The 27,335-nt window shown below is 34.9% G+C and overlaps 1 protein-coding gene across 1 annotated transcript in view; it reads left to right on the forward strand.

The window, feature by feature from the left end:
• The window catches only part of LOC150107826 (Fanconi anemia group J protein homolog), a 463,872-nt gene that overhangs the window by 89,434 nt on the left and 347,103 nt on the right, over positions 1-27,335 (forward strand). The window contains exons 6-7 of the mRNA XM_090391581.1: positions 13,128-13,225; positions 25,410-25,585. Coding sequence (XP_090247707.1) covers positions 13,128-13,225; positions 25,410-25,585 — 274 coding nt within the window. The remainder of the gene's footprint in view (positions 1-13,127; positions 13,226-25,409; positions 25,586-27,335) is intronic.

Below are 27,335 nucleotides of genomic sequence, written 5' to 3' on the forward strand. Positions count from 1 at the left end.
TCTTACGTTGATAGTACCGATCTTTAACTCTGGTGATGTTGAGTTGGGGTTTGTTTTCAGATTTGTTCCAGTAGCTGACTTTTCGCTGTTCGCCCTGGTTCCCTGGCGAAAACAACGGGGGCCTTGTTTAACCGGGCGACGCCCGAGCCGGCATGAAATTTTGTCATGTTGTACCATCATTTTTTATTTTGGATTAACCAATAAGAATACAATTTGGTCGGCTAAATCCCAAATTGCCAGCCCATCCTCGTTCGTTCAGTATCAAAGTAGATACCCAACAGGGTGCACCACGAGAAGGTGAGGATTGGACATTAGGTCAGAAGCCCTGGTCGGTTCTCCGCATTCCTTTAAAGGCTATGTGGAGGTCTCCTCTCAGTTATGCAGCTTTGACCCTTAAGCACCCCTATATATAATATATAATATTCAAACACTACTATTACACTTATAGAATATTATACAGTAGCTCCCTAAGGTAAGAATTATATTAACCTTCGCTAATGCATTAGTCATGTACTGTTATCACAATTAATCTAAAACTCCGTAGCTCTGTCAGACTAAACAAGATAACATTCATATCTTTCACAATATCTTGATACTTTTGCCAATTCTTTACTCTAACATATCCTTAACTTCATTCAATATACAGGCGAACTTTAACACAACGACAGATATTAAGGTTAAAATCAATATTCTTCTAAAGTGATGACAATACAATCCTATCCTATATCATTAATGTTCTTCCTCTATAACATATTAACGTGACACAAATCTTTCACTCATAATCAGTATAACACAAACAAAGTTTACTTATCTTCCCTTTTCGGTTCTTTAGTGCTTCATAGGTTCACAGGAAACTGGCCTTCTATGGACAGCCGAACTTGCTTTTTTCGCGGAGATACTGCCGCTGAGACCTGTGACTGCCTTAATCGGAATCCCTCCGGCACGGGGCACTGGCACCCTACGCCACCATGAGAGACGAACACCCAGGAGATCCAGGAACAAAAAGCCTTGTTTCAGGGTCGCATGACCCTTATATTTCCCTCTTTTCTTCTCGGCGATTCTCGCCCTTTTCGATGTCCAGCCAACTCACACGTGCTACTTCGTCATGGCGTCCATATCTCTCCCTCGCTATCGCACGTATTCTGACGTCATGTTGTTTGCTTGGGGCGAGCCGCTTCCTCGCGTACGGATCCGTGACCTTTGGACTTCACTCCCCCCCCCCCAACTGTTGATTTTATGCTTACATTCTATAATTCTTTTATACATGAACTTTTATAATGCTCTGTTACTGTTTTATACCTTCAATATTAATTTAATCACATTCGTGAATGGCACAAAATACATACTTATTTACCCTTTTATAGCAGAACATGCTTGATACATATATACATATTATGCATTTTATATTTAGAGGCAATTTACTGTATTTATCTCATTCTTTTGTTTGGAAAAGCATGTTAGACTGTGATAAGATAGGAGTTCATAAATTTCCACTCTATCACAATCTAACAATACCTGTTTCATAAGAGGCTTGCAACAGCACAGGTTCCAAGGGAGTGGTGGAAAGAAGGTAAAATTGTTCCACTCACTGCATAAATTTGGTGATCTGTATATCTGGAGTTGTGGGGAAGGTACTAGAGATATTGGTGAGAGGTCATCATCAAATTCCTGGTATATATCCTCAAGGGGGTGTACAGGATATGATAGTACTGTGAAAAATTTACATCATTACTAACTTCCTATCTACAATTTTCCTTCAAATCAGATCTTATATTTTTGTCTTCTAAGGCACTTTTTACTGTATCAATCCACCTATATGTTGGTCTTCATCTGGGTCTTTTTTTCCTGCCAACCTGCCAATGAACACTTGTTTTGCTAATCTTTCCTCTCCCATTCTGCTTAAGTGATCATTCCACCTGAGATTAGCTCTGCTAACACATTCCTGGATGCTGACAAAGTCAAGTTCTTTCCTAATATCATCGTTTTTAATATGATATTGCCATTGATGTCATCTGTTCATGCCCCTAATCTTTCTTTGCACTCTCATATCTGCTGTCTCTAGTCTTTGGTCAAGTGTTTTCTTTCTGACTCAGCTCTCAGATCCATTAGTTAAAATTGGTTTGAACACTGTCTTGTATACAGCTAATTTAGTGATCCAGCTAATTTCTCTCTTATTCCATATAAATTTATTCAGTCGACTTCATACTATACCAGCTTTGTTGATTCTGTTGTGTATTTCCATATTTAATTCACCATCTTCACTAAAAATCATGCCTAAGTAGCTGAAATGTTTTACTTGTTCTATAGGTTCTCCATTCACAATGCAGTTGATATTTTCAATATTTTTGCCTATTTTCATTGTCTTCGTCTTTTTAATGCTCACCTTCATACCATATCTATTACAACAGTTATTCAATTTAGTTAGGAAATCTTGCAGACTCGTAGTGGATTTATTTAGAAGTATAACATCATCTGCAATATAGCAAAGAGCTGAGATTAATATCTCCAATTTTGATATCAGGTTTAATACCACTTTCCTTCATAATGTGATCCATATAGATAATGAATAACAGAGGAGATAATGTACATCCTTGTCTGACACCAGATTTAACATTAAATCTCCTTCCTGTACTTCCATCAATTCTAACTGCTGACATACAACTCAAATACAGACTAGGTATTGCTTGATATAATGCCCCATTGACACCATATAACTGTAGAGTTTTGAATAGCTTCTCTCTTAGCACCTTGTCATATGCCTTTTCTAGATCTACAAAACTCATGTATAGATTTTTATTATACATGAGTTTTGTAGATTTCCCATAACTTCTCACTTATCTGTCTTAAAGTGAAAATCTGATCCCGACAACCTCTATTTGGCCTGAATCCAGCTTGTTCTTCACCAGCAGTTTCTCAAGTATACTTGCATTTGTCTTACCAGGAACACTCAGTAATGAAATATCTTCGTAATTCTCACATTCAGTTTTATTTCCCTTTTTATATATGGGTGATGTAAAAATAATCATAATTTAAAATTCTGAATATTTTTACAAATTGTTTGTTAGAATGTTTATTAGTTTTGTTTCATAACATGCATTGTCAGCACTTGTGATGTGCCCATTATTGATGTTATTTTGTCAAAGTGATATGTAAAGCATTTAAAAAATTTATGTACTTACCGGATTTGAATAGTTGCATTACTTTAAAAAATTTTATAGTAGTTTAAAATATTTAGTGTTTGTGTTTTATGAAGATATCCTCATTACGCTAATGTAATCTACATGCCAGCCATTATACCTAACTTCTTACTTGCCAGTTACATGCAGTATGCATGCTCGTCGAGAAGTTTGATGTGTGATTGACAGCTGACAAGGAGAGCGTTTGGTATCGAAGTAACGGGAGTAAACAAGAGAGCGTTTGGGAAAAAATAAGAACACAGACCGGCAGATATTTAGTTTCGGAGGAAATTAAGTTTTTTTCAGTGACAATCGGAGGAAACTTAATAGTATATTCCACAAAAGGAATCGTGGAACTATGAAGTTTTAAAGTGGAATAAGTATTGGTAAATAAAAGAAAATATTGCTATAGACGTTTTAAAAGGAATGTTCGAGGAAACGCTAATTAGAAGATTAACAGTAGATTCTGAAAAGGGAATTATAGAACTGTTAGTAAATAAAAGAAGAAATTGCTATTTACGTTCTAAAGGAATGTTCGAGGAAACGCTGATTGGGATGTTTCATCTGTCTTAAGTCGCCGGATCTAACTATTATTTCTACTGAAAAGAAGACAGAATTGAGTCAGGAAGAATTAATGTGTGTGTTACATGAGTGATGAGAAAGGATCCTACGAAAATGAAGAATAAAGTCATATATCTTTGGAAAAGGGCCTTGACAGAAAGAGAAACTGGCTACAAACATTTTGTCATTGTGTGAACAAAGTGTTTAGTCTAGTCTTAAGTGTAAGTTTATTTTTTAAAGGCCTTGGATCCAATTTAATTCTGTAGTTAGTTATAGTTAAGTAAATTTATTTGAATTCTATATATATTGTTTTTGTTTTATTAAATGTGTTTATTTAGTCTTGAGTCAGTGATTTTTTTTAATTCTGAAAGAAAAGTAAAAAAGAGGTCATTGCACCAATCGGAGTGAACCCTTGTGCAATAAATAAAAGCACACGGAAATATAAAATAAAGAGATTAAATCAATAAAATCTCATCTATTAACAGGTACTACGATAGTTCTACTCCAATCATTTGGAATTCGTCCCTCTGTCCAAACCTTGTGAACAATGCAGTGCAGCCACTGTAAGACTTTTATACCTCCATACTTGAGCATTTCTGGTCGAATATCATCTACTTCTGCTGCCTTTTCACATTTCAGGCTTCTGATGGCTTTTTTCTACTTCAAGTATATGGATATGTATTCCTGAGTGGATGCCTGGTCAGTGTTTTTTTTACCACTGTGCTGTCGTCACTGCTTGTTTCATTTAGCAATTTTTTGAAGTAATTATTTCATAGTTCAAGGATATCTTTTTTTCCTGTTTTCATGTCACCTTTATCATTTCTAATTCCTTTTACAGCATTCTTTCCTCTATTTCTGATCTTGTTCAACAACCACCAGAATATCTTGCCACCTTCTATGCCAAGGTCCTATCTTGATTTTTGTTTAGCTAGTTTTACACAATGTTTAGCTTTCTAACATTTGTCTCTGTATTCTCCATGAGCACAACTGACTTATATGCCAGGTACTTTTGATATGCTTTCTTCTTTTCCTTCACTGCCTCTTTAACTTCCTGTGTCCACCATGGAGTTCTGATTTTTCTATTCTTGCACACAACCTCACCACATGCCTCTCTGGCTGAATCAGTCAGTGTTTTCTTCAGGACTTGCTACTGAATCTCTAAGGTTTGGTTTCTGTTTTCAAACTTTCATTTTTTCTTGAATAATGTTTGTGTCTTTTAGTCTACAGTTCACTTCTGAGGGCTGCTGAACTTTTATTTGTTTTAAAACTTTCCTACATGTTCTTCTTTTCAATATGAAATTCAATTTTATCTTGCTCAAAACTAAATGGTGATCACTTCCAATTTCAAATACTCTGTACACTCTGATGTCCTGCACCAGCGAGAAAACATCACTATCAACAATAACATAGTCAATGAGACTTTTCTTATTCCTTGCCTCTTCTCTCCATGTGAATTTGTGCACATTTTTATGTTGGAACATTGTGGTAGTAATAACCAGTCTATGTCCTCAGCAGAAATCCAACAGGTATTTGCCATTATTATTAGCTTTGCTCGTTTCTCGAAATTTTCCCAAAATATTTTTATATATCAAACAATCATTTCGGGGTGCTTAAGGGTTAAAGCTGTATAACTGAGAGGAGACCTCCACATAGCCTTTAAAAGAATGCGGAGAACTGACCAATAATTCTGACCTAATGTCCAGTCCTCACCTTCTCGTGGTACACCCTGATGGTTATCTACCTGGATACTGAATGAACAAGGATAGCCTTGCAATTTGGGATTTAGCCGAACAAATTGTATTCTTATTGGCTTAAACCAATATGCAAAATGATAGTACAACATGAGAAAATTTCATGCCAGCTGGAGCATCGCCCAGTTAAACAAGGCCCCCATTGTTTTTGCCAGGGAACCAGGGCGAACAGCGAAAAGTCAGCTACTGGAACAAATCTAAAAGCACACCCCCAACTCAACATCACCAGAGTTAAAGATCAGTACTATCAACATAAGAAGCCTGAATGGCAAAGAATTGGAGCTAGCTGAGGAATTAAATTAGTACCAGATCGACGTAATAGGGGTGACTGAAACCAAAAAGATAAAAACTGGTGAGATCTTTCTGAGCAATAAATGCAAAATGTTATATTCAGGCAGTGACAATCAAGGAAAAGAAGGGGTGGCCATAGTATTCAACACTAAATACGAGGCTACCTCGAAAAATTGCTAAATGAAACAAGCAGTGATATCACAGTGGTAAAAAACACTCAACAGGCATACAGTCAGGAATACATATCCATACTTGAAGTAGAAAAAGCCATCAAAGGCTTGAAATGTGGAAAGGCGGCAGCAGCAGTAGATGATATTCGACCAGAAATGCTGAAGTATGGTGGTATAAAAGTCTTGCAGTGACTGCACTGCATAATTCAGAAGGCCTGGACAGAAGGGACGAATTCTTGATGATTGGAGTAGAGCTCTAATAGTACCCATATAATAGTGAATGTGAGAATTACAGAGGTATTTCCCTACTGAGTGTTCCGGGCAAGATTTATGTCAGTATACTTGAGAAACGGTTGAGAAGAATTGGGGAAGAAAAGCTTGGTGAAGAACAAGCTAGATTCAAGCCAAATAGAGTCTGTCACAATCAGATCTTCATTTTACAACAATTAGTTGAGAAAGCATAGGAATATAACAAAGATCTGTATTTAAGTTTTGTCAATCTGGAAAAGGCATATGACAAGGTGCCAAGAGAGAAGCTATTCAATAAACTACAGTTATATGGTGTCAATAGGGCATTATATCAAGCAATACTTAGTCTTTATTTGAGTTGCAAGTCAGCAGTTAGAATTGAAGGAAGTACAGGAAGATGGTTTAATGTTAAATCTGGTGTGAGACAGGGATGTACATTATGCCCTGTGTTATTCATTATCTATATCAGGGGGTGCTTAAGGGTCAAAGCTGTATAACTGAGAGGAGACCTCAACACAGCCTTTAAAGGAATACGGAGAACCGACCAGGGCTTCTGACCTAATGTCCAATCCTCACCTTCTCGTGGTGCATCCTGTTGGGTATCTACTTTGATACTGAACAAACGAGGATGGGCTGGCAATTTGGGATTTAGCCGACCAAATTGTATTCTTATTGGTTAAACTAAAATAAAAAATGATGGTACAACATGACAGAATTTCATGCAAGCTGGGGCGTTGCCTGGTTAAACAAGGCCCCCGTTGTTTTCGCCAGGGAACCAGGGCAAACAGCGAAAAGTCAGCTACTGGAACAAATCTAAAAACAAACCCCAACTCAACATCACCAGAGTTAAAGATCGGTACTATCAACGTAAGAAGCCTGAATGGCAAAGAAATGGAGCTAGCTGAGGAATTAGATAAGTACCAGATCGACATAATAGGGGTGACTGAAACAAAAAAGACCAAAACTGGTGAGATCTTTCTGAGCAATAAATACAAAATGTTATATTCAGGCAATGACAATCAAGGAAAAGAAGGAGTAGCCATAGTATTCAACACAAAATACGAGGCTAATCTTCTTGAATGGCAGTCAGTCTCAAGTAGAGTAATGTGGGCAAATATGAGAATGGGGAACTGGACAATGAGACTTATTTGTGCCTATGGTCCCACAGAAGGTTCTACTAAGGTAGAAGTGGAGGAATTTTTTGAGGCTTTAGAAAAAGCAACTGACACAATGAAAAAGGAAAAGTTGGTCCTTGTTGGGGATCTAAATAGCAGAGTAGGAAATGATTGTGAGACATACAAAAATGTTTTGTGAAAATTTGGAGAAAAGTGCAAAGCTAATAATAATGGCAAATATATGTTGGATTTCTGCTCAGGACATGGACTGGTTATTACTAACACCATGTTCCAACATAAAAATGTGCACAAATTCACATGGAGAGAAGAGGCTAGGAATAAGAAAAGTCTCATTGACTATGTTATTGTTGATAGCGATATTTTCTCCCTGGTGCAGGACACCAGAGTGTACAGAGGATTTGAAATTGGAAGTGATCACTATTTAGTCTTGAGCAGGATAAAATTGAATTTCATATTGAAAAGAATAACATGTAAGAAAATTTTAAAGCGAATAAAAGTTGAGCAGCTCTCAGATGTGAACTGTAGACTAAAATACAGAAAGATTATTGAAAAGAAAATGAAAGAGTTTGAGAACAGAAATCAAACCTTGGAGATTCAGTGACAAATCCTGAAGAAAACATTGATTGATTCTGCCAGAGAGGCATGTGGTGAGGTTGTGTGCAAGGATAAAAAAATCAGAACTCCCTGGTGGACACAGGAAGTTAAAGAAGCAGTGAAGAAAAAGAAGAAAGCATATCAAAAGTTCCTGGCAAATAAGTCAGCTTTTACTCATACAGAATACAGAGACAAATGTATGAAAGCTAAACACTGTGTAAAACTAGCTAAACAAAAATCGTGGGAGGACTTTGGCAAGAATATAGAAAATAAATATCAAGAAGGTGGCAAAATATTCTGGAGGTTGTTGAAGAAGCTTAGGAATGGAGAAAAGAGTGCCGTAAAAGGAGTTAGAGATGATAAAGGTGACATGAAAACAGGAGAAAAAGATATCCTTGAAGTATGGAGTGATTACTTTGAAAAACTGCTAAATGAAACTAGTAGTGATGACAGCACAGTGATAAAAAACACTGACCAGGCATGCAGTCAGGAATACATATCCATACTTGAAGTAGAAAAAGCCATCAAAGGTTCGAAATGTGGAAAGGCAGCAGGAATAGATGATATTCGACCAGAAATGCTGAAGTATGGTGGTATATAAGTCTTACAGTGGCTGCACTGCATAGTTCAGAAAGCCTGGACAGGGGGACGAATTCCCGATGATTGGAGTAGAGCTCTCATAGTACCCATATATAAAAAGGGAAATAAAACTGAATGTGAGAATTACAGAGGTATTTCCCTACTAAGTGTTCCTGGCAAGATCTATGCAAGTATACTTCAGAAACGGTTGAGAAGAATTGTGGAAGAAAAGCTTGGTGAAGAACAAGCTGGATTCAGGCCAAATAGAGTCTGTCAGGATCAGATCTTCACTTTACGACAAATAGTCGAGAAAGCATGGGAATATAACAAAGATCTGTATTTAAGTTTTGTCGATTTGGAAAAGGCATATGACAAGGTGCCAAGAGAGAAGCTATTCAATGCGCTGCAGTTATATGGTGTCAATGGGGCATTATATCAAGCAATACTTAGTCTTTATTTGAGTTGTAAGTCAGCAGTTAGAATTGAAGGAAGTACAGGAAGGTTGGTTTAATGTTAAATCTGGTGTGAGACAAGGATGTACATTACCCCCTCTGTTATTCATTATCTATATGGATCACATTATGAAGAAAAGTGGTATTAAACCTGATATCCAAATTGGATATGTTAATGTCAGCTCTTTGCTTTGTGCGGATGATGTTATACTTCTAAATAAATCCGCTACAAGTCTGCAAGATTCTCTGACTAAATTGAATAGCTGTTGTAATAGATATGGTATGAAAGTAAGCAATATAAAGACAAAGACAATGAAAATAGGCAGAATCATTGAAAATGTCAACTGTGTTGTGAATGGAGAACCTGTGGAACAAGTAAAACATTTCAGCTACTTAGGCACGATTTTTACTGAAGATGGTGAATTAAATATAGAAATTGACAACAGAATCAGCAAAGCTGGTATGGTGGAAAGTCAATTGAATAAATTCATATGGAATAAGAGAGAAATTAGTCGGAACTCTAAATTAGCTGTATACAAGACAGGTTCAAACCAGTTTTAACTTATGGATCTGAGAGCTGGGTGAGAAGTAAAACACTTGACCAAAGACTAGAGACCGCAGATATGAGAGTCCTGAGAAAGATTAGAGGCGTGAACAGATGGCATCAATGGCAATATCATATGAAAAATGAGGATATTAGGAAAGAACTTGACATTGTCAGCATCCAGGAATGCGTTAGCAGAGCTAATCTCAGGTGGTATGGTCACTTAAATAGAATGGGAGAGGAAAGATTAGCAAAACAAGTGTTCTCTGCCAGGTTGGCAGGAAAACGACCCAGAGAAAGACCAAGATATAGGTGGATTGATATGGTACAAAGTGCCTTAGACGATAGAAATATATGATCTGATAATGTTGGAGTGTTGACAAGTAACAGACTGATTTGGAGGAAAATTGTAGATAGGAAGTTAGTAATGATGTAATTTTTTTCATGTAGTACTGTCATATCCTGTACACCCCTTGAGGGTACCTGGCAGGAATTTGATGATGATGATATATCAGGCATGGGCAGCCTTTCCTGGTTTGGGGACCAAATTATCATTCTGTCTCCGAGTCAAGGGCCGGACCAAATTATTAAATAAAATAAATTAATATGAAATGAATTAAAATAAGTTTCTACATCATATTTCATTTATTTATAATATAATGCTTTGGTATAAAGCTCTACATAAATTTTATGATATAATGAACAACATAACAATTTAATGTGAAGATTGGCCTTGTACTTCAACTAGGAGACTATCGATATTGACGTTAATATTACTTAAGGATAACCGCATAGAATTTTCGAGGTTTTCGTCCGTTATTCTTGTCCGAATTTTTGATTTTTTGTATTTCATCCTCGAAGAAAACTGTTCACACATATGTGGTGCCGAAAAAGACAAATGATTTTTCTTGAAAAGGTGCGTAAATTTGTATATTTTTCTTCCACCAAATAAAATTTATAAAAATCCATCAAAGCATTGTTGTTAAATTGTGATTTTAACACTAAATCCACCTGAAGCTCAATACGTCCACCTGTAAGTTTTCTGGGACATTATTTACATCAGCATCCAGCAGACGAGCAAATATAGCGAATGTGGGGTCTTTGACGAGCAAATATAGCGAATATGCAAACCTTGTATCAAATTGCCCTATTAATGCATTCAGTTCATCTCCATAACAATTATAATGGATATTTTTATGAGTTGCTAGAATAGGAAAATGATAACAATTTTTAGCTTTTATCTGACTTTCCAACAATCTTATTTTATTACAAAAAGCTTTGATATGTCCATGCAGTTCATGAACCAATTGTCCTTGTTTTTGCAATTTAAGATTCAGTTCATTTTGGTATCCAGTGACATCTACAAGGAATGCTAAATCACACACACCCACTCATCTTTTACTTGGTTAATTGTGTTTCCTTTTATGTCCATAAAATCTGCAATGTCTTGTCTCAGATCATAAAATTGTTTTAACATTTTACCTTTACTCAACCACCTCACTTCACAATAATAAGACACATCTTCATAATCCGAAAATAGATCTGCCAAATATCACACAACAATGTGTGATAATAACTTGATTCAGTTAATCCAAATGTTATATGAGTACGTCTAGGGAGTTAAAAGAATCATTGCTCTCAGCTTGCATGCCACTGATCATGTTTCTCCTTTTATTCAGTCACAAATTATGCATCCCACCACTTCAAAGAGAAAACTATGCCTTACACTCTTACTGACCACAGTGCTTTTTAATAGTTAGATATGTTTAGTCATCGTTTTTGCTCCCATACACCATATACTGAAAGGTATCACCTCTCTTCTCAGGTGGATTAAATCTCTCCATTTCTTTCTTCCCAAATTCTTCCTTCACGAACACTATCCATTTCAGATTTCTTTCTTTCTAGATCTTCTCTTATCTGGTCTTTCCACCTTTTCTGTGGTCATCCTGTTGGCCTTTTCCCATTCTCATTATATGGCCAAACCACTTCAAGCGAGAATTCACAAGCATTTCTTCAACAGTTTCTAGTCCCAAACCATTCCAATATCATCCACCTCTGTCTCACAAAATCTCTTTGCAAAGTTTGTTTCTGTCATATCACTCTGTCATAAACTCTGGCTCTTGTCTCTTCATTCTCTCTGGTGTTTGCTACTCTTTGAAATCTTGTTTTAAGTAATTTGAATTTTAATGGAACTTGTGGCATGATAGCATTTATTCACATGTATTCACAAGAATATAGTAATTTTATTTCTGCAAATATTTTGACCAGAACCTCATTATCAGTGCAACAGCATAATCACAAACACAGAGCTGAGTCATGTGCTAGATACCATCTATTGGGTGGTTAGAATAAAAATAAGATTACAATCAATGCCGAAATTTAAAATTAAGTGATTTGAAATAAACTGAAATTTAATTAGATAATGTAATGACACAGCATTAAATTAAATTAAAAAATTAAAATTGGGAGAACAGTATTGCTTGACAATTATCAGGATGAAACTCTCCCAAATCTTGGCAATAGAGAGACAGTTATTGTGATTTAAATTTGGGCAGTGCAGAAGTGCTTTGGCACTCTTTAAATAACCACTCAAACCTAAACCTGCACTGATGTAAAAGGCAAGTATTGGACCATAGGATATCATGGTCCGTGTTCACTCCATGCCTGAGCAAAGCCAGATTTTTCAAGTTTATTGTTAATATAAGATTGGTGTCCTTGTAGTCATTTTTCAACAGAAGTAACATTTCAAGTAATTTTTCCTTCAGAATCGATTTAAAAAAGGAAGATTCATCTGATGAAACATGAAACTTTCTGAAAAATTATACTTGCGTGCTAAAACAAAGCATTATTATATTTTATTTCTTCCTGTTTATCTTTACTCATATAACAATCTTACTCTCATCATGCTAGGTTCAATGGCTTGTCATAGCTCATTCCAAAATATATCTAAGGCACAGGCTTACAAAATGCAGTAAATTGATATTTTTTTGAAACTTTCTGTTTTTGCATACTATAACAGAAGAATGTAATGGGAAGTCATAAACAGTATTACAGTGGATAGAAGTATCAACTATAAGAAGCATTTGTAGAGTGCCTTCCCTCGAAGAGTCCTTGGAGGTGTCAGATTATAATATGTTTGCATTTTGGTTACAAACCAATATTGGAATAAAATTCCTTGAAAGTGATGAGCATTCATGAATTCCAGAAATTCTGACTGAATATACAGCATTTTGGTGGCACTTCATTTAAGTCAATGTAGTGGTGGTGGTTGGGGGGGAGGGGGCTATTTTCTGAAAGAGAAAAAGAGAATGAACTTTTCGATGATATTGACCATACTAGCCATTTCTTTAAAAAATGGTAGAGTATTGGATGTTAAAAAAAAACATCAAAAAGGAAGAAATTATAAATCACAAAATCATAGATTTACAGAACCTTGACACTGCTTAAAGTTGATTTGCAGTATAATAGTTTGTGCATTAGTAAATTCAGATTTTGATTTTTGCACCTAAAGTAAGCTATCCAACAACATCTGATTTAGACATTGATACTCAACAATCAAATAATGTTTGTGTGATCTTAATTGCACCTATAAAAGGATATTGTAAGTAGGATTTATATTTTCAGATTTTTGCAGACAAAAACAAAACAGAGGAGTAAGTTTCTTTGATGATGATGATTTTCAACCACCTAAAAGATTTAAAAATCCATTACCTTCAAAAACAGTAAGTAGTATTCATCTATATAATAAAGATGCATTTAATTGTCTATATGCATTTATTTCAGATTTTAATAAACTGAATACATAATTTATAAAAGATGGAAAATATTTACTTTAAATATCATAATCGGGGTGCTTAAAGGTGAAAGCTGTATAACTGAGAGGAGACCTCCACATTGCCTTTAAAGGAATGCAGAGAGCCAACCAGGGCTTCCAACCTAATGTCCAATCCTCACCTTCTCATGGTGCACCCTGTTAGGTATCTACCTGGTTATTGAATAAACGAGATGGGCTGGCAATTTGCGATTTATCCAACCAAATTGTATTCTTATTGGCTTAAACCAAAATATAAAAATGATGGTAAAACATGACAGAATTTCATGCCGGCTGGGGCGTCGCCCAGTTAAACAAGGCCCCCCGTTGTTTTCACCTGCGAACTAGGGTAAACAGCGAAAAGTCAGTTACTGGAATAAATCCTAAAAGACATCCGAACTTGTCAACAGAGTTCAAGATCAGTACTATCAACATGTTAAGAAGCCTAAATGGCAAAGAAATGGAGCTAGCTGAGGAATTGGATAAGCACCAGATCAACATCATAGGGGTGAGTGAAATAAAAAAGGCAAAATCTGGTAAGATTTTTCTGAGCAATAAATACAAAATGTTATATTCAGGCAATACGAGGCTAATCTTCTTGAATGGCAAGCAATATCAAGTGGAGTGATGTGGGCAAATATCAGAATGGGAAATTGGAAAATGAGACTTATTTATTTATTCTTTTGTCAAAAGGAATACAGAACAGCTGTGGTCATTGTCCAGCATGGAAAGCCAATCCAAGGCCTCATCTGTCACCTTGTGGATGTTCTGTAGGCCAACACCGTGAAATTGACACCTTGGGCAGTCGTTGACAATATCAATCGTCTGAGCCACGGGAGAACAATCACATTAAGGGTGGTCTAGCAGCCTCCATTTATGTAGTAGGCAGCTACATTAGTCCTGGTTAGTTCTGATTCTGTTGATTGATTACCAGATCTTCCTAGTAAGAGCAAACCAGGCTACAGAGCACACAGGGATCTTCTACCAGGAAGCCATTTATTAGAAGATTGTTGGACCAGTATTCTGTCCAAATGTCAGGTATTGATGGCAGGATAGCTGAAGAGAGTTCGTCCATAAACCTGAAAGGCTTTCTAGATTTTAGGTAAAGACTAGGTGGAGATTTAGACAATGAGACTTATTTGTGCCTATATTCCCAAGAAGGTTCTACTAAGGTAAAAGTGGGGGGATTTTTTGAGGCTTTAGAGAAAGCAACTGACACAATCAAAAAGGAAAAGGTGGTTGTTGGGGATCAAAATAGCAGAGTAGGAAATGATTGTCAAACATACAAAAATATTTTGGGAAAATTTGGAGAAAAGAGCGAAGCTAATAATAATGGCAAATACCTGTTGGATTTCTGCTCAGGACATGGACTGGTTATTACTAACACCATGTTCCAACATAAAGATGTGCACAAATTCACATGGAGAGAAGAGACAAGGAATAAGAAAAGTCTCATTGACTATGTTATTGTTGATAGTGATGTTTTCCCACTGGTTCAGGACACTAGAGTGTACAGAGTATTTGAAATTGGAAGTGATCACCATTTAGTTTTGAACAGGATAAAATTGAATTTCATACTGAAAACAAGAACATGTAAGAAAGTTTTAAAGCAAATAAAAGTTGAGCAGCTCTTAGATGTAAACTGTATACTAAAATACACAAACATTATTCAAGAAAAATTGAAAGAGTTTGAGAACAGAAACCAAACCTTGGAGATTCAGTGACAAATTCAGAAGAAAACATTGATTGATTCAGCCAGAGAGGCATGTGGTGAAGTTGTCTGCAAGGTTAAAAAAAATCAGAACCACATGCTGGACACAGGAAGTTAAAGAGGCAGTGAAGGAAAAGAAGAAAGCATATCAAAAGTTCCTGGCAAATAAGTCAGCTTGTGCTCTTAGAGAATACAGAGACAAATGAAAGAAATCTAAACGCTATGTAAAACTAGCTAAACAAAAGTCATGGGAAGACTTTGGTGAAAACATAGAAAATAAATATCAAGAAGATGGCAAAATATTCTGAAGGTTGTTGAAAAAGCTCAGAAATGGAGGAAAGAGTTCTGTAAAAGGAATTAGAGATGATAAAGATTAATTGAGAACTGGTGAAAAAGATATCCTTGATGTATGGAGTAATTACTTCTAAAAATTGCTAAATGAAACAAGCACTGACACCACAATGATAAAAAAAAAATCGCTGAACAGGTATGCAATCAGGAATACATATCCATACTTGAAGTAGAAAAAAGCCATCAAAAGCTTGAAAAGTGAAAAGGCAGCAGAAGTAGATGATATTCGACCAGAAATGCTGAAGTATGGAGGTATAAAAGTCTCACAGTGGCTGCAATGCATAGTTCAGAAGGCCCTGGACAGAGGAACGAATTCCAGATGATTGGAGTAGAGCTCTCATAGTACACATATATAGAAAGAGAAATAAAACTGAATGTGAGAATTACAGAGGTATTTCTCTACTGAGTGTTCCTGGTAAGATTTATTCAAGTATACTTGAGAAACAGTTGAGAAGGATTGTGGAAGGGAAGCTTGGTGAAGAACAAGCTGGATTCAGGCCAAATAGAATCTGTCGGGATGAAATTTTCATGTTACGACAAATAGTTGAGAAATCGTGGGAATATAACAAAGATCTGTATTTAAGTTTTGTAGATCTGGAAAAGGTGTATGACAAGGTGCAAAGAAAGAAGCTGTTCAACTTGCTACAGTTGTATGGTGTCAGTAGTGCATTATATCAAGCAACACTTAGTCTTTATTTGAGTTGTAAGTCAGCAGCTAGAATTGAAGGAAGAAAGGAAGATTGTTTTTTGTTAAATCTGTTGTCAGACAAGAATGTACATTATCCCCTCTCTTATTTAAATTCTATATGGATCACATTATGAAGGAAAGTGGTATTAAACCTGATATCAGAATTGGAGATGGTACTCTTAGCTTAAATCTTTATCTAAGTGTAAACAATCTTACACTTGGATAAAGAATTAAACTAAATTTATTATAGTCTAACCAAGTGCAAAATAAACTTCCAACATCTTTCTCTAAATCCAGAGTTATTTAATAATAAGGTTGTACACCTTGGCAACTGTTATAGGTAAATATGACCTCTCCTATTGCTTCTGCCTTAGTATCACTTCTGGGTCTGCCTGCCACTGACGAGACCTCAATAAAGGTCGAAACCGATCTGGGTAGTGATCCTTACCTTAATGCATAGCATTATATATGTCCGCAAGGAGATGTGCTTTGCATTATGCAGTGCTCTAACCAGAAATTTTTACCATCCGGGTGGAATGAAGCATTAGCTGGCATATAAAAATTTTGAACGAGTTAAGAAAGACCCTTTTTCATAACAAATTAAAATAGTAATTTTATTAGAAATTACTTCAAACAAGGATAATATTTTATATAGTAATTATAACAAACAAGACTAGGATTTTTCTTATTTTCTCATAAAGTAATGAGAAACTTTGTAATGCTCACAGCTTAAAATTCTATACATTAATTCTTCTCTTCTTTTTAGAAGCCCAGTTGTCAGCAGCTTTTTCGTAATTAAAATCTGTTGGATCTGGTCCCTCTAGTGAAATCAGCATCAGATTATTTAGAATGTCCTGACTGATGCGATTCCTCATACAGGTTTTTATTCTTTTTAATCCAGAGAAACCCCTTTCATATTCAGCTGTGTTCACAGGTAGGGCCAGTCCAACAGCAGCTAGTTTTGATAAATTTGGAAAAGACTCTTTGAGCTGATTGTTGTTGTTGCTAATTTCAGCAATATTTGTCTTGGATTTTTGTATGACTATCCATTAATCATTTTTGATGCAACTGCCCATTCTAGTTTTGTACTTTCATAGTTTAAAACTGCAGAACTTTCATTTCTAGAATAATAATCAAAAAGAATCTCGGAAGCCTCACGTTGATCATGACTTCCTGCATTGAAAATTCGTGAAAAGCAGGAAATGATTGGCATATCTGGAAATCTTGCTTCTAGGTGTTTAATAACTGTGCTTATGTATTTATCATATATTGTAGGCTTAAATGTAATAACATTAGAATCTGAATAATCACTGTGAAGGTCTGACCATTCACCTGAAAGATGCCGATGAAGATTTTGAAAATGACTGCCAGGAGTGTCTTTCAATTCCATGATGGATAGGTTTCTGGCTTCTAAGACTGGCTCTATTTCAGTTAAGTCAACATCTTGTCTTTGCCATGATCTAGACAGTTAGATAAATGTGGTAACACATCTGAAAGCATCATTAGTGAAGCTACGAAATTGTATGTTCTGATATATTTACTTAAACCTTCAGCTGTGATATCATTTCGTTTGGTGGTCTTTCTTTCCAGTGCAGCTATAACTCACCATGCATTCTCTTAGAGACTGTATTGCAGAATCATGAGACAGTCATCTAGTGTCACTAGCCATTTTACGTGTAATTTGAGGACTGTTCAGTATATTTTGGATTTGGGTTAAACCAGCCATCCTGACTGAGGAATTTTGGAAGAAGAAAAACAATTTCCTTAAGATATCATTAAACATGACTAAATAAGGCACTTCAGCAGCTGCTTGGGCACTAGCCAGAGCCACTTGGTGGTTTATACAATGACAGTTGACCATGAGCATCTGTTTTATCTTTCAGCAGTTTTGCAACTCCCTTTTGCTCTCCAATCATGACAGCTGCTCCATCAGATCCTCAAGTTTTTAAGCCTAGACTGTCAAGGGTTTCAATTACTTTGTTAGTTATAGTCTCAGCTTTGCCATCAATGATATTGCAAGTTGATACAAAACTACCCTGACCTCTTTTCTAAATTGACAAACATATTTAATGTGCCCAATCAGCTGTTTTAAAACTGAGATATCTGTAGTTTCATCACATAAAACACTGAAATAATCCACAGAATGTATATTTGAAATCTAATTTCTGATGCTAAAATATCAATCAACTCTTGCATTATTCTTTCTGAGGTATAATGTGCATTTTTACCAACGTTAAGATGTTCTAAGTAGGAACAGCTCATAGCCTTGCAATGCTCAAACAATTTTTCAAATAATGTAGTATGTGGTAACTCATTTTTCACTAACCAATACATAGATCTTAAAGTTCCCAGAAAAGTATCTCTCTGCAAGTAATTCAAAATTGAAATTGATTTATGAATTTGCCCTATTCCAGTTTCTTCTAGTATACATTTTCAATTATATCTGAACAAGAATCAGTATGTAACTTGCTTTGTTCATAGTCAACCAAGCTTTCTTTTCGAAGTCTTGTGCATGGCATAGTTACCCAAGTCACTTCCTTGTTTGTGGGTTGTCTCTTTCTGTATTTCATACATGTGGAACACATCATTCCATTATCTTTCACCACTAACCAATGGAATTTTTTCAACCACTCACTGTTAATCGATAAGCAGTGTTTAGATTCACGTTTTACATTTGAAAGAGACTCTGCAGAAATCGACGATTCTGTTGTTGGTTTGGTGTCTTCGCTACTATGCTTATCAATTTCATCTTTCTTAAAATAACTTAAGATTGTGGTTTTCTGACTTGACTTTTTACTCATTATGGGGTATTTAATAAATACAAAATATCATTGATGTTAAATTAATCAGAACAGATCACTGAATTATGCACTGACAGTAATACCCGAGACACATAACGCGAGTTATGTCGCAATTTTACTATTTATAAGTATTAATTACTAGGGATGGGAATTGGTATCACTTGAGACTGACGTCATAGTCCTCAGGAGTTTCGAGAATTCCCCACAATCACAACTATTTTGATGCGCAGGCCTATTTTCTTTTACAAAATAAAATATTAAATACTTGACTCATGATCTACGGACAAAAACCATTATTAAGAAAAATAAATGTAGATTTAAGTTAAGGGATATTACATCCCATATTGTTTCTTAGCCGAATAAGAAACTCGAAGAGTTTCATGCCAGATATAGAAACTATATGAAGTTCGGCGATCCCAAGTGTAATAAGTTCATGTCGCCGAATTGAAGCCTTTTTGGCTCTTCATATAATTAATAAATGTAGATTTTTAACATCGATTTTTGCCTTCGATTTGAATTTGCTCAATTTTCACAATGTCTTTCTTTCAAAATTATGTCTCTCACTAAAAGATCTTCTTTGCAACAGATACTGTTGTATTTGAGATCCTGATTTTTGTCTTCTTCCGCTTACAGATTGCTGTGCATCAAAGTGAATATCCGAAGCTCTCAAGACCGGCTTGCAATGCAAGAAATTGAGCTGGTCTCACAAGACTTTCCAGTTCGATTTCTCATCGCTGTTAATTAAAAAATGTCTTAAATTATTTTTCTATTCTTGCTCATTATTTAGCCATGTCAATTCACAACATTAATTAGCCGGGTGGTTTGCCCATTCAAAAGGTCCTGGGGAGAACATAGATTATGGGAGATACTGAGACAAGGAGTGATGAGAACTTGGTCCACCTTTGCTGTAAGTTGCTAACGGGTGTACCACCTTACCTCAGTCCTGAAGATATTTTCAGGCGCAAACTTTGTTTCCTTGCACTTGGATGAAGAATTAAACTAAATTTATTATAAACTTGACCAAAGACTAGAGACCACAGATATGAGGGTTCTAAGAAAGATTAGATAGGTTAATATTGTTAGCATCCAAGAATGTGTTAACAGAGCTAATCTCAGGTGGTATCGTCACTTGAACAGAATGGGAAAGAAAAGATTAGCAAAACAAGTGTTGTTTGCCAGATTGGTAAGAAAAAGACCCAGAGGAAGACCAAGGTATAGGTGGATTGATACAGTAAAAAGTGCCTTAGAAGATATAAATATAAGATATGATAATGTTGAAGTTTTGACAGTTAACAGATTGATTTGGAGACAATTGTAGATAGGAAGTTAGTAACGATGCAAGTTTTTCATGTAGTACTATCATATCCTGTACACTCCTAGAGGGTACATGTCAGGAATTTGATGATAATGATGAATAACATAATCTATTTTTTTCCATCTATCAAACAGAAGAATGGTAATGTTCAGTGTTCCAGTAATACAACTTAAATCCACTACCCACAAAAAAATTCCAAGATGCTTGCTATGAATGGGTCTTGCCATACAGCTTCAGAGTTTTTGGGGATAGGCTTGTGTCCAGGATGTATTTAAACTTCCTTGAGGTGAAATAATTTTGTAGTATTATATATTGGATGGTGCTCAGTTCTTGTTGGAGAGCTTGGGAATTGGAATAGATAATGTGCTCTGTTGAGCAAAGATTTGAAGATGCCTATTTTTTTTAGATGGATAACGGACTGAATCTTGTATGTAGTGTGTTGCTAAGTTTATTGTGAACAGATGTAATGTTCCAGAATGGGTATAGGAAAGGAGAAGACATCCAGGAAGGCTAATTTTCTTCTTTTTCCATGTCGAAGTTGATGCATGAATGTAGGTCATCATCATGCGTATCAAGGATTTAGGCCTAGCATGGCCTATTCTGGCCATAGAAGTCATCGTTTAAGAGGACGTCCTGGTTTTCTTTTTCCTAATGGCTTGTACTTTAAGGCTTGTTTTGGTAATCTTTCTGTTTTCATTCTTTGAACGTGTTCCATCCATTTATGTTTATATTTTTTAATTTTTTCTATTACTGGTTCTTGGTTTAATTCTTTCATAATTTCTTCGTTTCTTTTGTGATCAAATAGGGTATAGGTATACTTTGCAGTTTTTCTCATAAACTTCATTTCTGCTGTTATTAATCTTTGTTTGTCTTTTTATTGTCCAGATTTCACTTCCATACATTAAGACTGGTAGGGCTAATGTATTGTATACTTTTAGTCTGGTTTGTGTTAAATATAGAGTTAATTACACCTGTTATTTTTAAATATTTTGCAATTTTAAAGTTTATATCTTTATTCATTTTCATATGTGATGATATACATCCTAGGTGTTAAATGAATTCACCTGTTCTAAGATCTAGTTATCTATTACTATTTTAGTTCTTGCTGGATCTTGTCCTTTAAAGGCCATGGTTTTTGATTTTTCTGTTGATATTATCATACCATAATCTTTGGCTATCTCATTTAGATCTGAAATAGCTTTCTGTAAGTTATCTTCAGAATTTGTAATTATTATTATTTGGTCATCGGCAAAGAGGAGAGTGTTTAAGTTTACTGTAGGAGAAAGTTTAATTCCTTGATGTAAATTTTTATTCCATTTTATTATTATTTCATTTAAGTAGAAATATCAGAATTTAATTTCATTAAATTCTGACATCCTTGTCGGACCCCTTGGTTTATCTCTCTCATATATGATAGCTCGTGATTTAATCTTATTTGTATTTGATTATTTTCATATAACTTGTGATAGCTTTTAGGATATTATTTGGTATTCGTCTTTCTTTTAATATGTTAAATAATATGTTTCTTTTAACCTTGTCAAATGCTTTTTCAAAGTCAATAAATGCAATATGTGTTTCTAAATTGTATTCTCTTCTTTTCTCTATTATTAATTTTAGGCAGAAGGCCAGGTCTATACATGATCGTCCTTTTCTAAATCCATTCTGTACTTCTAAAATATAGTTTTCGGAATATTTCGTTAGTTTGCTATTTAAGATTCTGCTATATATTTTGTAACAGGAATTTACTATACTGATACCTCTATAGTTTTTAGGGTCATCTCTATTACCTTTTTTAAAGATAGGAATCACAATTGCTTTTTTCCATTCTATGTGATTTTCCGTTTCTTGTTTCTTTCGGGCTGATTTCTAATTGTTCTTTAGTTATTTCCTTTTCATTTTCGTTAATTTTTTAAAATATTTATCTGTTCACAATTCTGTGTAGTAATTTAGAAATTTTCTTCTAATTTCAGTTTGGTATTTAATTTTATGTTTTCTTTGGTATCTGCATTTAACTGTTTCAAAATCTTATATGCATTAGGTCTTATTTTATATAAATCATGTTCTAAATTGGAAACAAATTTGTTCCATGCTTCTCTGTCTTTTTCTGACTTCTCTTTTAGCTATGGCTTTTATTCTTTTATATTCTATTTCATCTTCTAATCTTTTACTGCATAATCATTTGTGATAGGCTTCTTTTTTCTTTTTGATTACAGTAAAACCCCGAAGTTACGCGGTAGGTGGGACAAACAAAAAGCGCTTAAGTCGAATTCGCATAACTCGGGGTATAATTTTGCATGTAATAATTTATATATACAAACATACAATTGGGACCAAAGGTTTACAAAAACACCTATATTTTTTAAGAAATATAATCATAATTGTAGTTTTTCGTACATAAAAAAAAGAAAGTTATTTCGATGTCGATGGTTTCATAAAATCTAATAGATTCGTCTGACGGCATGATGTCACGCAAAATTTCTTCATAGCAAGCTAATGATTTTTTTATTCCTTGCCTTGTGGCTACAATTTGTTCCTCGTTAGAATCTGTATCCTCCAAAATCTATAAACCTTTCTTTTATGATTGTTCTTACTATGGATTCCTGTAGATTGAACTTCTTTGCTAGCTCACAAATTTTCATTCCGCCTTCAAAATCCTTAATAATGTTGAGTTTTGTTTCCAAAGTCGATGTTTTTCTTTTCTTGCTAGCTGTAGAAGAATCAGACTTGCTTCTTTTGGATGACATTATTATTTTTTATGTGATAAAATTTTTATCAACAACATAACATTAAACATTCGCAGGTTTGTAGACTATAAAAATCGTGTATGAATGGAGACCGTGCGAAACATGTCAGTGCTTGTTCACAGCATGTGCGACACTGGCGAATGTGGCTGGCACCTAAAAGATATGACTAGTGGTTAGGCGTGAAGCAGGACAGGAATACGTACATATAAGAAACTGTGCAACTCCGGATTCGCGTAAGTCAGGGTATGACTGTATTTCTTTGATTGCATCATCCCAGATCTTCAGTTTTTTCCTTTTATTGAATTTTTTGGTCTTTCCTAAGCTTTCATTTGCTGCTGCATTTAGTATCGTTTTTATATTAGGCCATTCTATTTCTTCATTTTGTTTTATTTTATCTAGATATTGGTTAATTCTTTGTTCATATAGCCATTGTACATTTGTGCCATTCAATAGTAGTCTAGTTTTATAAACAAATGTTTCAATTTTTCTTTCTGTTCTTGTTACTTGTAGCCATTTAGGTGGTAATCTTAATTTTATGTTAACAAGGAAGTGGTCACTGCTTATTTCATATCCTCTGTGAACTCTAACTTCTAGTGAAAATTTTGATCTCTTTTCATTTACTATAAAGTAATCTAATATTGATTTTGATCCTCTTGCTGCCCAAGTATATTTATGTATGTCTTTATGTTTATAGAAGGAATTCATTATTTTTAGGTTATTATAAACTACAAAGTCGATCAATTTTCTTGTTTTCAATTCTTGCATTTAAGTCTCCTGCTAAAATTACGTAATCATTTTTATTTATTTTATATATATGTTTTGTAGCTGATTATAAAAATCAGTATTATCCTGTTCTCTTCCTTCTTCTGGGGCATATAAAACAATTATTGTTAAATAGCCTCTATCTATTTTTATTCTAGCTTTTATTATTCTTTCATTCCATAATTTATAATGTTTTAACTGTTTTGAAAGGGAGTTATGAATCCAAATCATGACTCCTGCTTGTGCTCTTTGGTCTCTGTCGACTCCACTGTATATCACATTAAAATTTTCAGTTCTCATAGTTCCTTTTAATTTCTTTTTTGTTTCAGTGATTACTGCTATTTTAAAATTTCTTTCATTTAATAGTTGGTCTAATTCTATTTCTTTATATGCTATTCCTCTTACATTCCAGTTTGCTATGTGTATTATATTTTGTCGTTTCCATTTTTGTTTTACCTTTTCCATTCCAGGATCTTTTCCCATAGATTCAATTAATTATCTATATATAATAATCCGATATCTATATATAATAATCCGATTATCTTTTTCTGTCAGCTTACAAGTAGAATTATGTTCTCCATGTCAGGGGACTAGCCCGATGGAATAGTTCAGTGGTAGGGTTGCTACCTTAAGGCTTCTGAACCAGCCTTCTTCTGAATTTAAACCCATAGGAGGAATAGGGTATATTGAAGGGGGGAAAGAGTAGATTATAGAATTATAGTAAGGTTTATAGAGAGGGCATGGTTGTAAGGCCAGAAATGGAAAGACCCCATGGCCCTCGAGTACTCTAATAGCATAAGGGTCATAAAATAAGAAGAGTTGGCTGATAAGGCCTTAAAGGAAAGATTAAAGTAAGTGAATCTTCCTCAAAGTAGAAGAGGAGGATAGATCCAGCTCGGGGTCTATGGGAGTGCCGCTTTCCTTACAATCAAGATGATTGCCCCTTATGGTCCTGTTGGTCCACGAGTCCTTATTCGGTATATTCGGACCACCCCACCACACACACACACACACACACACACACACAAATGGTGGGCTCCCCTATCTGCCACCCAGGGGACACGCTCTCTAGGGGTTACAGGGTCCCCACGAGAGATGGATATAGGTGATTTTGGAAATTCACCAATGAGTCTCGGCAAAAAATTCATTAGAATTTTTCACTGAGGTTTGCATGTGACCTGTACAGGAGCTTAAAAGATGAACTAGGAATTTGGTAGGCAATAGGTAGGAGCATCTGTGCACTCAACTATGAATCTGAGTAGTGCTTTTTCCTTATGGTTTCCTGGTAGGCTATAGAAATGGGTCTTCAATTTTTTGATCTTCATCCTAACTGATCACTTTGAGTAAGGAATTAAGTTCGTCAACATATTTGGACATTCCAGCAGAAACTTGCCAAAGGCATATTGGAGGCCTGAAGTGGCCTTGAAAAAGCCATTGTAGTCCTCCAGCAAGACAAGTGATCAACATTATTGATGATTACTGACCAGCAGCATTCTTTAATGGTTACATGTGTGGTGATGCACTTGACCAAGTATTTTGCATATATATAGTGTAAGCGATGTTTACGTATATCTGCATAAAGGTTTCTAAATTCAGTGGCTGGTATGTGTAGTAATATGCATGTATTTAAAAACTAAAATCCTATCCATATGATGTAAATGTGTAAACATTTTCCCATATTAAATTTTCTTTCATTTCTAACATTCTGATTTTTCTATTTGAGGTATTTATGTCTGGTACTACTCCATCAGAAATAGATAGTTTTACTTCCCCGTGCTGTGACCATTCACTTGATGATAAAACATTAAATTCTCCTGTATTTCCTGAAGATATGAAGTATAACCAGCCAATTATTTCTGATAAATGCTGTTCAGAAGACCCTGATTGTAGAATAAAAAAGTAAGTAATTTTGGTTTTCTCATTTGCTTTATAATTGATGGATCTATTATTTATATAAATACTAACTGAAAGCGTATTTTGAGTATTCATCATAAATTGTGTATGTACCATATTATGTACCATAGTACATAATACAACTATGTATTACCATACATAATTCATCATTATCAGGAAAATAGTACAAAAATTAATACAAGGGCACTAAAGGAAATTATATTCCAAATATGGTATATATAGTTGTATTCCTATCCATGGTGGGATTAGCACTAACATCCTCAGTTTTGCCCGACTTCTTTTTTTCTTTTTATGAGCATATCACTGCATTTACCCTGCTAATTCATCCAGTTTGACTAATGCCACTGGAAGGTTTCCACAGCAAAGAATAGATTTTGTAGACACATGGGTATTTTTGAATTGAATTGTTTGTTAACCAACAGATGGGACTATAATAAATTTAGTTTAATCCTTTATCCAAGTGAAAGCAAACAAAGTTTGCGCCTGAAAATATCTTCAGGACTGAGGTAAGGTGGTACAACCGTTGACAACTTGCAGCAAAGGTGGACCAAGCTCTCATCACTCCTTGTCTCAGTATCTCCCATAATGCAAAGCACATTTCCTTGCAGACATGTATAATGCTATGCATTAAGGGAAGGGCCACTACCCAGACATGGTAGTGGCCCGTCTGGGTCTGTCTCCCACTGACGAGACCGCAATAAAGGTCGAAACCAGTCTGGGTAGTGGCCCTTCCCTTAATGCATAGCATTATACATGACCACAAGTAGATGTTGCATTACAGGAGATACTGAGACAAGGAGTGATGAGAGCTTGGTCAACCTTTGCTGCGAGTTGCCAATGGTTGTTACCACCTTACCTCAGTCCTGAAGATATTTTCAGGCACAAACTTTGTTTGCTTACACTTGGATAAAGGATTAAACTAAATTTATTATAGTCTAACAAAGTGCAAAATAAACTTCCAATGACGGGAGGCCTTGAGAATTGCATATTTATTGGACTAGGTTGTAACCAATCTTTTACTGAAATATGATGTAGGATTCTAAAATATCCTTCAGAAAATTTATGAACAAGTTATTAGCAAAGCTTATTTAATTGAAATTTCTATTGAAATAGAGTTGAAAATTATTTAATTGAAATAGAGTTGATCTTATATATTAGAATGTTAAGCTACATATTAACACGTTAATAATTATAAATTAATAAGGTGATCATGAAATTATATTTTATGTTATTATTTGAAGTTACTAACATACCTGGATTTAAAAAAAAATTTTTTTTTTTTTTTTTTTTTGGAAAGGATGAAGACAGTAATGTTATGTTTGTTACTGAATTTAATAATGGTTCTGAAAATCAGTATTACATTTGAAATAACATAAAAATATAGAACCAATGAATATAGGATAAATTGGCAAGATTTTTATTATGTCGTATATCTTCATACTACTACTAAATATATGAAATATAATTTCATCACTCGATTTTGGTAATTTCAATTTGTTGATACGTGCATGTAGGTTACATATTTTGATATGTAAGAGCAACTCCATTTCAGTTAAATAAGATTTGTTATATATATATAGCAATTTGTAATATTAACTCAGTACTGGGATGTGTTCATATTTATATATACTCACTATAACCGAGACTAGAATAACAATTAAATTTATTCAAAATGCAATATATTTCATCTGATTGTCCGACTTCTTCAGTTTACTTGCTTTCTATGTTCCCACAC

The sequence above is a fragment of the Typopeltis vanoorti genome, chromosome 4, assembly GCF_054136105.1.
Source record: "Typopeltis vanoorti isolate ZY-2024b chromosome 4, IOZ_Tvanoo_1.0, whole genome shotgun sequence".
In the NCBI taxonomy this organism is placed as follows: Eukaryota; Metazoa; Arthropoda; class Arachnida; order Uropygi; family Thelyphonidae; genus Typopeltis; species Typopeltis vanoorti.